The 14,219-nt window shown below is 41.0% G+C and overlaps 1 protein-coding gene across 1 annotated transcript; it reads right to left on the bottom strand.

The window, feature by feature from the left end:
* Window positions 1–2,616: 2,616 nt before the first annotated feature.
* On the bottom strand, window positions 2,617–13,862 carry LOC124257529. Its single transcript, XM_046691622.1, has 6 exons — window positions 12,712–13,862; window positions 11,615–12,040; window positions 9,790–10,199; window positions 7,210–7,306; window positions 3,547–3,614; window positions 2,617–2,946 (listed from the first exon to the last, which is right to left on the bottom strand). The coding sequence occupies exons 2-6, from the start codon at window positions 11,760–11,762 to the stop codon at window positions 2,914–2,916; spliced, it is 756 nt and encodes a 251-aa protein (XP_046547578.1). The 5' UTR covers window positions 11,763–12,040; window positions 12,712–13,862; the 3' UTR covers window positions 2,617–2,913.
* Window positions 13,863–14,219: the final 357 nt, after the last annotated feature.

The following is a 14,219-nucleotide window of genomic DNA, read 5'->3' as shown; positions in this document are numbered from 1 at the left end:
GTTCCTCATAAAAAAGAAGTTGTCATCCATAAAACGCTCTTCCTTTATGGAGACTGTGGTTCAAGGTATTACGGATACTAGTGCAGAGTCAATACCTGATTTCCTTGCTCATCCTCTCACATTACCTTGAGTTAGTGAGTGAGTGAGTGTACACTTTGAGCATAGTCACATACGAATACCAGTTTGGATAAGCCATATGGACATGCCTCAGTTACCGAAAACCAGCCAACCATAGTAATCGGATTTGAATATGCATTGGTGAAGTTTGGTCCACTTTATTCTCAATCTTCTCTTAAATTAAAATTGAAAAAAACATTACGAAAATGCAAGATACATTTGTCAGTTACCCTCTCCACAGAATCGTTTAAACACACCCACCATTCTTGTTGGATCTAGCATTCTTGTTGAAAGGCAGTCGAGTGAAGGAGTGTTTGTTTTGAGATTTGGGTTGATGTTGACATGAAACGGAAGTTAATGCAAACGGATTACGATTCTCTGAAGGTGTAGAAAGATCGCTTAGTTGATAATATTTGACCGGTGGCGAAAAACAAAATCAAATATTGTCTGGACACGTGCGACACACAGACTTCGTTCAACAAAACAAAACGACATCTACCTGAATGGAAGGAGCACGACAGTATTCTCAAAGACTTCTGTTATAATTCGACTGGTTGATCTTTTTCTTTATTTTAAAAGTTTATTTATTAAAAGATGTAAACACAATTTTGAATCTGCTGTTGCAATAAAACTGGGCAAGCCAAATTTCTTTAAAAATGTGTGTTGTGGATGCCCAAGAATTGTTTCCTCGACGTCTTCTTAAATGTTGAGATAAAAACGCTCTTTGTAATAAAATTAATCTTAGAGTAAGAGAGTCAGTGAATGAATAGTTTCACACCGCCCGCCTTTAGCCTTATTACAAAATATTTACTTAGCTCCTTTGCACTTTTTAAATCAATGTTTTGAAGACGTGTATACAAGACAGGAAAACCTTAATACAATAACCCAACGCAATGATGTTGGTGTACGACACTCTGCATTTATAAACATTTGTAACAAGCTTCAGTCAGTAATGTTTATCAACGCAACGAACAGTATACAGTGCTATCACAGCGTGATGCCGGAGCGAATGAGCATGATTTGACAACACTTTATAATGTTCCAGCAATATGGGACACCAGAAATAAGATTTACACAATGTACCCATGTGCACAGGGGCTTGTAACGCTAAAAACTGCCATCAAGGTATATACTGTCACTGACGGGGTCACTGACAGAGTTGTGTCGTGCCCGTTCGCCATTGACGACCTTGGCTTTAACCTGCCCCGCACTAAAAAGAGTCAGCGATTTGATGGGACATATTTTATTTTTAGCCAATGAGCTCCCTTACTCTTTTCAGTGCGGGGCAGGTTAAGGCCAAGGTCGTCAATGGCGAACGGGCACGACACAATTCTGTTTGCGATGAATAAATGTACGTAAACTCATTATGAGAGTGAGATGTAAGTGTCTCCGAAAGAATGGCGACTCGCGCTTACAGGCGCCTTCAGTTCAACATGTTTTGGTGCATGTCGTCTGTGTATACTGTGAAATAAACAAGAAAATGGGTGAGTTACTGCTACAAATTCTGAGCAGGGATTTTGGTTCGGAATCGAGAAATGACGATTTTTCGAGCTTCTGAAGACCCTAGCTCCCAAAGTACTGCTTCGATTTTTGTGCTGTATGTCTCATTTTGTAGGTAAATCTATTGGCTTGAAATGTGTGCATACTTTAAATGGAATAAATACATTGAGCATTATTGAATTCGCCCTTAAACGAACTTGGTGTGTTGACCTCGTTACATCACTTTCCTTTTATATAGTATTAAGACCCCGTCAGTGACAGTATATACCTTGATGGCAGTTTTTAGCGCTACAAGCCCCTGTGCCCATGTGGGGAATCGAACACGGGTCTTCAGCGTGTCAGGTGAACGTTTTAACCACAAGGCTACTCAGTGTGATCTGGCGAGCTCGACGTGATGCAGGATGATGAACATGTGGAATCCGCGACTACGGTGTTGGTAAACCAAGGATGACACAAGGATGCAAGACGAACCCATGACCTCTACAGGGCGTGTTACGTCGCCTAAAGTGACAAGGTCGTCGGTGGCCCCAGTATAAAAAGACTCATCAAATACAGGGAATGGCTCATGTTGACCGTGCATTGAGATTGTCAAGTGAAGTTTGGCTGTGTTAACTAGTCAGGTAAACAAACGTACTCTGACAGGTGCAGTGTTGAGGTTCTGGCCATTACTGGACGACATCTAGGCTTAGACGTCAAAAAATCCTTAAAGATCAAATATACTCCAGGGGGGTACAAATACATAAATCACTAACTGGCATTAAAACCCCGTCATTAAAACTACTCATTTAGATCTTTAATTAATTTAAATCGACCTTTTTGACAACAGTGCACAATTCTCACCCGCGAACGAAAACCTCTGATGAATACTATAATAAGAGGTGAAAAATATATCACTACTGACAAACCTTTCTTAAGTTCTTAAACTGTTCGTAAGGCTTTGTAGCGGTATTCAGTTGGCTGGTAAAATCTCCCTTTGACAAACAACACGATAGTGATATCTCACTTGTGGCATGGATTTAATAGCGACAATACATTTAAATTATTTGTACATTGTGGTGATTCTAATGCTATAAACTACACGACAAAAATAACTCACACATGCAGAAAACAACACGCATGCAATACTTGTGGAGAGAGGCCACAGAAGGGAATTACTTCTGGCCCACTGGACGACAAAAGTCACATTGAGAATGGAATAAAATAACTCGTTCCTCCATCTTGAAAAATCAAGGGTCAAGGCCACTGGTCCAGTGACCCGGACATAGGGCTCCTGATGAGACACATTCTGGTAGTATTTTACTGTTGCGGGCAACCACGTGTGATTACCATCTGGAAAGAGATGATGCCACATACAGAGCATATTCTGCCGTTATACATATGCAAGTACAGCAAACGTACAAGTTCATGTCACAGACAGCATGCAATTACCTCAGTGAGGTGTATATCTAGGTTTATAAGTCCACCAAGGAATTCGTTTAACTGAATAAACTTACAGACAATTATTTGTATACTAGTATTTTTATTAGTTATTGGAAATAACATATGAAACGCGAATGCCAACTCCATGCTATGAAATTCGTTCGTGATCATTCGGGTAGGTTGAGCAGAGTTGTTCGATGCCAAAATTGATAAAACTTTTGAAACCAATTTACTGCTGCTCCCATAGTGATATTGCTGAAACATTGATAAAACCGGTTAAACCCATACTCACTCACTCACTCTTCCCGAGTGAATAGCGGTGGGGTAGCCTAGGGATTAAAGCGTTCGCTTGTCACGCCGAAGACCCGGGTTCGATTCCACACATAGGTACAATTGTGATGCCCATTTCTGGTGTCCCCCGCCGTGATATTGCTGGAATATTGCTAAAACGGCGTTATATTGAACTCACGCACTCTTTCCGAAAACAAAGTAAACATCACATTTACAAACCTCGTCAAGGTGAACACATGATTTTTCCCCAGGGAGCGTCAAGGGGCAGTCAGTTGTCTTGATGTCCCCTGAAAAGTACGAATATTTGAATAGTTACACTGACCAAATCGGACCAAAATGTGAATTGCAAGGTTCTTGATAAGACCATTCAAAGAGCAGTTACCACCCAGAGTGGTTTGACTTCAATTTCCTATATTATATGCGAGAAAACGTTTACGTAATCAAAAGAAAGCTCTGCATCAAGCAAAGTGTTCGATTCCGTCTGAATCATAAACAATTGTTAATATGGTGATATTACCACTTGGCACCCGTCACTAATACAAGCCAAGTGCTCACCTGAACAAATCTAGCAACATTGGGTGCAGCACTCGGTGTAACTTACAACTGCAAAGCTTCACTCGTAAAAAGCAACCTCACTTCAACATTCAGTCACACCTACTGACATGAACTGTTTCACTACAACCTACAATTATGAAGGATGTGTTGCAGCGTACAACACACACAGCCTTCACACAGCGCAACCTTAAGGCAACCAACAACATCACACAAACTACTTACACAATGCAACCTACTGTCAACCAGAAACATCACACAAACCACTTACACAATGCAACCTAATGGCAACCAACAACATCACACAAACCACTTACACAATGCAACCTAATGGCAACCAACAACATCACACAAACCACTTACACAATGCAACCTAATGACAACCAACAACATCACACAAACCACTTACACAATGCAACCTAAGGCCAACAACAACACACAAACCACTTACACAATGCAACCTAATGGCAACCAACAACATCACACAAACCACTTACACAATGCAGGCAACCTAAATCACACAAACCACTTACACAATGCAACCTAATGGCCAACAACAATACACAAACCACTTTACACAATGCAACCTAATGGCAACCAACAACACACAAACCACTTTCACACAAACCACTTACAAAATGCAACCTAAAAGGCAAAACAACAACACAAAACAAACCACTTACACAATGCAACCCTAAAGGCAACCAACAACACACAAACCACTTACACAATGCAACCTAAAGGCAACCAACAACATCCACACAAACCAATTACACAATGCAACCTAAAGGCAATCCAACACAGCCAACAACATCACACAAACCACTTACACAATGCAACCTAAAGGCAACCAACAACATCACACAAACCACTTACACAATGCACAATGCAACCTAATGGCAACCAACAACATCAACACAAAACCACTTACAACAATGCAACCTAATGGCAACCAACAACAATACACAAAACTAATGGCACCAGCAACAATACACACAATGCAACCTAAAGGCAAAACCAACAATGCAACCTATCAACCACAAACCACTTACACAATGCAACCTAAAGGCAACCAGCAACATCACACAAACCACTTACACAATGCAACCTTATGGCAAACAGCAACAGCACACAAACCACTTACACAATGCAACCAGCAACATTACACAAACCACTTACAAAATGCAACCTAAAGTCAACCAACAATACACAAATCACTTACACAATGCAACCTAATGGCAACCAACACCATCACACAATCCACTTACACAATGCAACCTAAAGGCAAACAACAACACACAAACCACTTACACAATGCAACCGAATGGCAACCAACAACACACAAACCACTTACACAATGCAACATAAAGGCAACCAGCAACAATAATAATACAAACCACTTACACAATGCAACCTAATGGCAACCAACAACAATGCACATGGCAAACCACTTACAATGCAACCTAATGGCAACCAACAACAATACACAAACCACTTACACAATGCAACCTAATGGCAACCAACAACACACAAACCACTTACACAATGCAACCTAATGGCAACCAACAACACACACAAACCACTTACAAAATGCAACCTAAAGGCAACCAACAACACACAAACCACTTACACAATGCAACCTAATGGCAACCAACAACACACACAAACCACTTACACAATGCAACCTAAAGGCAACCAGCAACAATACACAAACCACTTACACAATGCAACCTAATGGCAACCAACAACATCACACAAACCACTTACACAATGCAACCTAATAACACAAGGCAATCACAATGCAACACAGAAATCACTTACAAAATGCAACCTAATGGCAACTATCAATAATCCACAAACCACTTACACAATGCAACCTAAAAGCAATCAAGAACATCACACAAACCACTTACACAATGCAACCTAATGGCAACCAATAACACACAAACCACTTACGCAATGCAACAGGAAGGCAATCAGCAACACAGAAATCACTTACAAAATGCAACCTAATGGCAACTATCAATAATCCACAAACCACTTACACAATGCAACCTAATGTCAACCAGCAACACACAAACCACTTACACAATGCAACTTAATGTCAACCAGCAACACACAAACCACTTACACAATGCAACCTAATAGAAACCAGCAACACACAAACCACTTACACAATGCAACCTAATGGCAACCAGCAACACACAAGCCACTTACACAATGCAACCTTGTGGCAACCAGCAACACACACAAGCCACTTACACAATGCAACTTAATATCAACCAGCAACACACAAACCACTTACACAATGCAACCTAATGTCAACCAGCAACACACAAACCACTTACACAATGCAACTTAATGTCAACCAGTAACACACAAACCACTTACACAATGCAACCTAATGTCAACCAGCAACACACAAACCACTTACACAATGCAACCTAATGTCAACCAGCAACACACAAACCACTTACACAATGCAACCTAATAGCAACCAGCAACAACACACAAACCACTTACACAATGCAACCTTATGTCAACCAACAACACACAAACCACTTACACAATGCAACATAAAGGCAACCAACAACACACAAACGACTTACACAATGCAACCTTATGGCAACCAACAACACACAAACCACTTGCACAATGCAACCTAAAGGCAACCAGCAACACACAAACAAACCACTTGTCCAATGCAACTTAATGGCAAACAACAACACACAAACCACTTGCACAATGCAACCTAATGACAACCAGCAACACACAAACCACTTGCACAATGCAACTTAATGGCAAACAACAACAGCACACAAACCACTTGCACAATGCAACCTAAAGGCAACCAACAACACACAAACCACTTACACAATGCAACCTAATGTCAACCAGCAACACACAAACCACTTACACAATGCAACCTAAAGGCAACCAACAACACACAAGCCACTTACACAATGCAACCTAATAGCAACCAGCAACAACACACAAACCACTTACACAATGCAACCTAAAGTCAACCAACAACACACAAACCACTTACACAATGCAACATAAAGGCAACCAACAACACACAAACCACTTGCACAATGCAACCTAAAGGCAACCAACAACACACAAACCACTTTCCCAATGCAACATAAAGGCAAACAACAACAGCACACAAACCACTTGCACAATGCAACCTTACGGCAACTTTGAATCTACACACAAATCACTTGCACACCTTCCCGTGTTTTCACATCACGACAGCACATTTATAGTATCGCAAATAATGACACAGGGTGATAAATGGGATGCACGCTGTCGCGAGTTTTCACTGACCTGAAAAGAGGCTGGATCTGATACAGATGGCGTTGTTGACGCTGACCTCCAGGAAGTTATCTTCATACCGGATGTCCACATCATTCCAGCCAGTTCCCTGAAACAGTATGCACAACTTATAGTTATATCACGTGCACAACAGGCAAATGTCAATGGACATACGAACACATGGGTGTTTATACTTCGCTGTCATCTTCTGAACTTACTGGAGAATTTACGTAAGCATAACATACTGAAAGTTTATTCCTCCTACTCATGAACATTTTACATGGAGCCCCCACTGTGCAGGGAAGGTGTTCATTAGAAGGAGAGTCATGAGGCAGAGACCAATGTTGCTGTACAGACAACAGATGATGGAGAAAGATCCTTCAAAAACGATATAAAGTATCGTTATTATCGCCACTTTGTAGAGATGTCGAAATGGTTGCTACCACGATTCTGTAAAATTATCGTTCGTACTGTGATTTTGTACAAATATCGTTCCTACAGCTGTACAAATAACGTCATTACAGCGATGTTGTACAAGTATCGGCTCTACAGCGATGTTGTACAATATCGTCCCTACAGCGATGTTGTAAAAGTATCGTCTGTACAGAGATGTTGTACAAGTATCGTCCGTACAGCGATCATGTACAAATATCGTCCGTACAGTGATCGTCCCTACAGCGATACAAATATCGTCCGTACAGCGATGTTGTACAAGTATCGTCCGTACAGCGATGTTGTACAAGTATCGTCCGTACAGCGATGTTGTACAAGTATCGTCCATACAGCGATGTTGTACAAGTATCGTCCGCACAGCGATGTTGTACAAGTATCGTCCATACAGCGATGTTGTACAAGTATCGTCCCTACAGCGATCGTGTACAAATATCGTCCGTACAGCGATGTTGTACAAGTATCGTCCGTTAAGCGATCATGTACAAATATATCCGTACACCGATGTTGTACAAGTATCGTCCGTACCACGAAGGTATGCAAGTGTCGTCCGTGCAGCGATGTTGTACAAGTATCGGCCGTACAGGGATGTTGTACAAGTATCGTCCCTACAGCGATGTTGTACAAGGATCGTCCCTACAGCGATGTTGTACAAGTATCGTCCGTACAGCGATGTTGTACAAGTATCGTCCCTACAGCGATGTTGTACAAGTATCGTCCCTACAGCGATGTTGTACAAATATCGTCCCTACAGCGATGTTGTACAAATATCGTCTCTACAGCGATGCTGTACAAGTATCGTCCCTACAGCGATGTTGTACAAGTATCGTCCCTACAGCGATGTTGTACAAATATCGTCCGTACAGCGATGTTGTACAAATATCGTCCGTACAGCGATGCCAAGTATCGTACAAGTATCGTCGATGATGTACAAGTATCGTCCCTACAGCGATGTTGTACAAATATCGTCCCTACAGCGATGTTGTACAAGTATCGTCCCTACAGCGATGTTGTACAAGTATCGTCCGTACAGCGATGTTGTACAAGTATCGTCCCTACAGCGATCATGTACAAATATCGTCCGTACAGATGTTGTACAAGTATCGTCCCTACAGCGATGTTGTACAAGTATCGTCCGTACAGCGATGTTGTACAAGTATCGTCCCTACAGCGATGTTGTACAAGTATCGTCCGTACAGCGATGTTGTACAAGTATCGTCCCTACAGTGATGTTGTACAAGTATCGTCCCTACAGCGATGTTGTACAAATATCGTCTGTACAGCAATGTTGTACAAATATCGTCCGTACAGCGATGTTGTACAAGTATCGTCCCTACAGTGATGTTGTACAAGTATCGTCCGTACAGCGATGTTGTACAAGTATCAAAGCGATATCGTCCGTACAGCGATGTTGTACAAGTATCGTCCCTACAGCTGTATCGTCCCTGTACAACAGTATCGTCAAGTATCGTCTCTACAGCGATGTTGTACAAGTATCGTCTGCGATGTTGTACAAATATCGTCCCTACAGCGATGTTGTACAAATATCGTCCGTCTACAGCGATGCTGTACAAATATCGTCCCTACAGCGATGTTGTATAAGTCGTCCCTACAGCGATGTTGTACAAATATCGTCCCTACAGTGATGCTGTACAAATATCGTCCGTACAGCAATGTTGTACAAGCTGTACAAATATCGTCCCTACAGCGATGTTGTACAAATATCGTCCCTATCGTCCCTCAGCGATGTTGTACAAATATCGTCCCTACAGCGATGTTGTACAAGTATTATCCCTACAGCGATGCTGTACAAGTATCGTCCGTACAGCGATGTTGTACAAGTATCGTCTCTACAGCGATGTTGTACAAGTATCGTCCCCAGAGCGATGTTGTACAAGTATCGTCTGTACAGCTATGCTGTACAAGTATCGTCCGTACAGCGATCATGTACAAGTATCGTCCCTACAGCGATGTTGTACAAATATCGTCTCTACAGCGATGCTGTACAAATATGGTCCCTACGGCGATGCTGTACAAATATCGTTTCTAGTGCGATGCTGTACAAATACCGTAGAAATATCTTTATTATCGTTATTTAGTAGGGCCATCATTCCTTCCGCGGTATGGACATATCGTTCCTACCGATTCTGTCAAGGTGCATCCCTCCCTTGATGGCTGAACGTCATTTTCGGATTCGAACTCCATCGAGAACTCTCTGGACCAGGGCCTGTACGACACTCTCAGTGTTGGGGGCAGTTTGTTCACATCGGAGCAGCCGTTGTGAATCACAGTTATCTCCGCCGAGGGGTTGTTGTCACAGGGCTTGAAACGGAAGGTGATGTGGAAAGACTTGCCCAGGGTGTTGCTCTTGAAGAAAGGGATTGCGACAGTGGAGTCTTGGAACAAGGCACAGCCGCCACCAACAGCGGTTGGATCCTGCACGATACGGGAGTTGTCGGGCCTGGTTCGTTTGAGCCATAGACCACGTGACAGCTCCTCGATGGCTTGGTCAAAGGTCATGTTTAACATCACGAGGCATGGTGAAGGAACAGCTGTAAGAAATACACATTCGAAAATATTGATAATCTTGAGGGAGTGTCGCAAATATAGCTTTGAGAGTTTCACATATTTTGCGGGAGTGAGAGTTTAGCAATATTCCAATATCACGACAGCAGGACACCAGAAATGGGCTCCACAAAATGTATCCATGTGGAGGATCGAACCAGGATTTCCGGCGTGACGAACTGACGCTTTAACCACTAGGCTATCCAACCGCCCTGTTCATATCGGAAATCGAACACGTTCGCAAGAGTCGGGTTCGATTCCTTACATGGACAGGCGTGAAGCCAAGTTCTGCTGTCTCCCGACGTTACAATGCTGTAATATTGCAAACACGGTATAAGACAATAGTCAGGATATCTTTATATTAGTAAAAGATACTATCCTGCAATGCACACACTAATATTGATATAAAAAATAAATTGTTCTCGTCACGATATGGCTGCAACATTGCCGATGTGACGCTAAATATAAACTCACTCACTCACTATCCTGCAATGGGACCACCGTTATTGCCCTACGTTTTGATATCTAACAGCAATCACATCCATACCACCTGCATGACTGGCACATTACAAAAACCCAAGACGGGTATCCACTGGATGCTTACCTCTTGTTTAAACAGATAAACGCCGTACACGTAAGCGTACCCTTATGTTATCCCTTACAAAGCCAGTAATCAACATCATGAGCATAGATCTACGCAATTGGGATACCATAATGTTTCAACCAAGTCGGCGAGCCTGACCACCCGATCCCGTTAGTCGCCTCTTACGACAAGCATGGGTAGCTGAAGACCAATTGTAACCAGGATCTTCACTGGTCAGAAACCTGCGATGGTGGGATTTAATCCTGGTTAGCCCCGACTGTGTTTCTAGGTTTGTCAACACCAAACTCAAAACAGGAAACGTCGGAGACATCAACCAGTACCACAGCATCGTCCACAAGAATATCAGGTGTAAAGAATAAAAAGAAGTTGTTATCCAAAAAATTGTCATGTATTCATGTCGGAGACCTGGCCCCAATTTCTACAAACAAAGTTATGTTTTTACTCAAATTTCAAACTGAGTTTGACAGTTTGAAACTGCTGAATTTTTAACTCAACTGCATTTTTAAAATACAAACGCCCAAACAACTAAAGTAATCTATCAACCAAACTCTAATTGTCTACTATGTTTGAGTTTAACATCAATTTCAGTTCATTCTGGGAAATGCATTTTCTCAAATTTGAGTAAAAACTCTAACTTAATTCAAAACTCAGACTTAAGTTTGTTTTGAGAAATCGGGGCCTGAATCACTTCTGCCATCCTTCCACATTAAGCTAAAACTCTTTGATATAGCTGAAATACGGTTAAGAGAAGCTATAAAACCAACTTTCTCATTTATGTCATTCCTACCAAGGTCCTACCTTGACTTTGCTCCACCCTGCGAGGTGGGAAGGTCCTATCCGGGCCCCACTCACACCTGCAGGTCTTCTGGTCCCAGATCAGGCCGGTGTAGAAGGGCCAGTTGCAGTCTTCCGTGATCCAGCCGTTGTCAGTCTTCCTGGCATACATGCTTGGGTTGTCTGGGTGGGGTTGGTGGAAGTTGCAGTTGGGGCCCTCCACCTCTTGGTCTTCATCAGGGACGGGCGTGGCAGGAACAGGAGTGGTAGTGGGTGGGGGTGGGGTGGTGGTCCTCCTGTACCCATCCCTACACTGACAAGCATCGTGGTCGTATATCTGGTACAGGTTACACTCTTGGTCGATCCATTGCGATCTCCAACCGTTCCGGGAGAAAATCTGATAGGCGTTTTCCTGAGTTGGGTGAGGTCGTTTTACCCCTCTACGGCATTCTGAATGACATATGGATAATATTTTCTGAATTTACCATTTTGAAAGGTTTTACTATTTGACTTATAATCAGTATCAGAGTATTTAGTACCATTAAGTTAGCTGGTCTTACTTAGGTGTATTTTGTGTTTGTAAGGACTATTAGTTTTAACTATAGATATGATGTGATAAATATTTTTTCTCTGTTCATATCTCTTGCTATTTTAAAATTAATACAAAAGTACACAATCGGAAATAAAAAACAACAACAACAACATACCATTCTTTCTGACAAAATATACACGAATTCATAAATATGAGAAACGAAATTTGATCGTTTGAGTGAGAGTCAATTCGTTTTTGCGATATGCAATCATTGTTTAATTGAAGCGAAGATATTTATCGTCAAACGCCCGCTGCCTATTATATACCATCGCATCGCAATGCAAAAAAAAAAGAAATGTGAATAGTGTATATTTTCGAAACACATGTCCGATTGATTTAAATGTATGAGTACAAAAAGAGCTGTAACCTTATAAAACAGAGGCAGTGAAGTTAAAGCAGACAATCCCGTCAAAATCCAATCCAAACTAATATATATCAACACTAACCCATAGTAGGCAAAAAAGAAACACAATTGATATCATCCGCTGGTGAAAATAGCTAAGCCAACTAATGTTAACAAAATACATACCATTTAAAATTTGTCCACACGTAAGCACGACAAATACAGTCACCAAGAAAAAACAAATTTGATTCTGAAATGCAAGAAAAAATTCTGAGAAATGAACAGGGGGCAGTCATATTCATGTAAATTAAAAACGATTAAGTTTGTATATAATTACAACGTTAATTAGTAGTTATAGTCAGTAGCTTCAAAAGATATAGTATTAATGTTTGATTTATACTGCATACACGTAGGCCAATATTCTAAAATAAACAGTTTCAAGTTATCTTTCTTAATCTAGCAATCATTAAGTGTTTCGTCAGACAGATTTGCCGGATTAACCAACCAAATCATAAAACAACATCTCTATCAAACCTGAAACGTTATACTATCTTTGACACAAAACAAAGGCAGTAAGAAACAATTACTCATAAACTGCCACGCAAACTTCAATCAATGAATATTGATCAACGTTAATGACATAATTACAGTATAGTTCCGCTAGAAGAACCCGTGCTACTACATACCTGACACATAGTTATGCTTCCAGTGTTCAAATAAGTTAAATAAAGGCTGAGAAAAACTCCGTTCTTTCGTTTTATACGCAGCCCCTCGAGTGTCCAGCGAAAGTCAAATTGCCCGGAGGTGGAAAGCGGCTTATGGGTGATTTTCTCTACTAATTGATATTTACATATACAAATCCTTTCGCGTGGGCAAACTCAATTTGACCAATGAAAGACCGAGTTCTTGAGACTACGTCATAAGGTCAAGACAACAGAAAGCTGCGTGCCAAGAGAAATGTTTCCTTCAAGAACACGCTTGTTTGTTTGTCATGACTGAATTCTGAGAAGGGGAGAAAAACTTAGTGCCTACCTGTATAAACAAACCTTACTTATAGTTCTACGTGACTAAACGACATCATCACGTTTGTAATTTTCTTTTCACTTTTATTGTTTTATTTTGCAGATGAATAAGTCGTTTTAATTATCGACGTTGACAGAACCCTCCACTAAACTGAATTCAAGTGATGAGGAAGATGTTATTAAAGCTGGCAACAATGAACTACATAACCATTTAAAAAATATGTGCACTAAAATTTCAGCACATACTTTAACTGTTGTAATACTATCATACCACATAGGTAGGTTAATGTGACGCTTGTTATATATATATATATATATATATATATATATATATAACCAGTATAATCCTCGCTTTACTCTAGACATAAGTCACAGGGACATAAACCAATACGAGAAAACCACAGGTACATTTGAACTGGAAGCAGTTAAGGTCTTGGCCTCATAACAGTAAAGGCAGGGAGATACCTCATTCTTCAAAAACAAGCCTCTTGGATTAGTGGTCGTTACTTGCGCCCCCTGTTTTATTTTCCTATTTGAACAGTGTCTTCTTTCCTTCTCACAAATCAGTGTTATTGTTTGTACGCAGTTTAAAATTTCTGAGACAAAAATGCCTCCCTAAACAAGTTAAGTTTACAAACGGATATGAGTTCGCGACGTCCAATATACAGCGAT

Source organism: Haliotis rubra, unplaced genomic scaffold (assembly GCF_003918875.1).
Source record: "Haliotis rubra isolate DU_JTF1 unplaced genomic scaffold, ASM391887v1 Scf664, whole genome shotgun sequence".
In the NCBI taxonomy this organism is placed as follows: domain Eukaryota; kingdom Metazoa; phylum Mollusca; class Gastropoda; order Lepetellida; family Haliotidae; genus Haliotis; species Haliotis rubra.
The sequence above is the reverse complement of the archived record's forward strand: the minus strand, read 5'-3'. Positions and strand labels throughout refer to the sequence as shown.

Excerpts from the sequence above, each read along its gene's own strand:
- LOC124257529 (XM_046691622.1), bottom strand. The coding sequence starts at position 11,762 with ATGTATGCCAGGAAGACTGACAACGGCTGGATCACGGAAGACTGCAAC. Across the intron at positions 10,200-11,614 it reads CAGGGTGGAGCAAAGTCAAG|CTGTTCCTTCACCATGCCTC; the intron begins GTAGGACCTTGG and ends TATTTCTTACAG. Across the intron at positions 2,947-3,546 it reads CATGTGTTCACCTTGACGAG|ATGGTAATCACACGTGGTTG; the intron begins GTTTGTAAATGT and ends ATCTCTTTCCAG.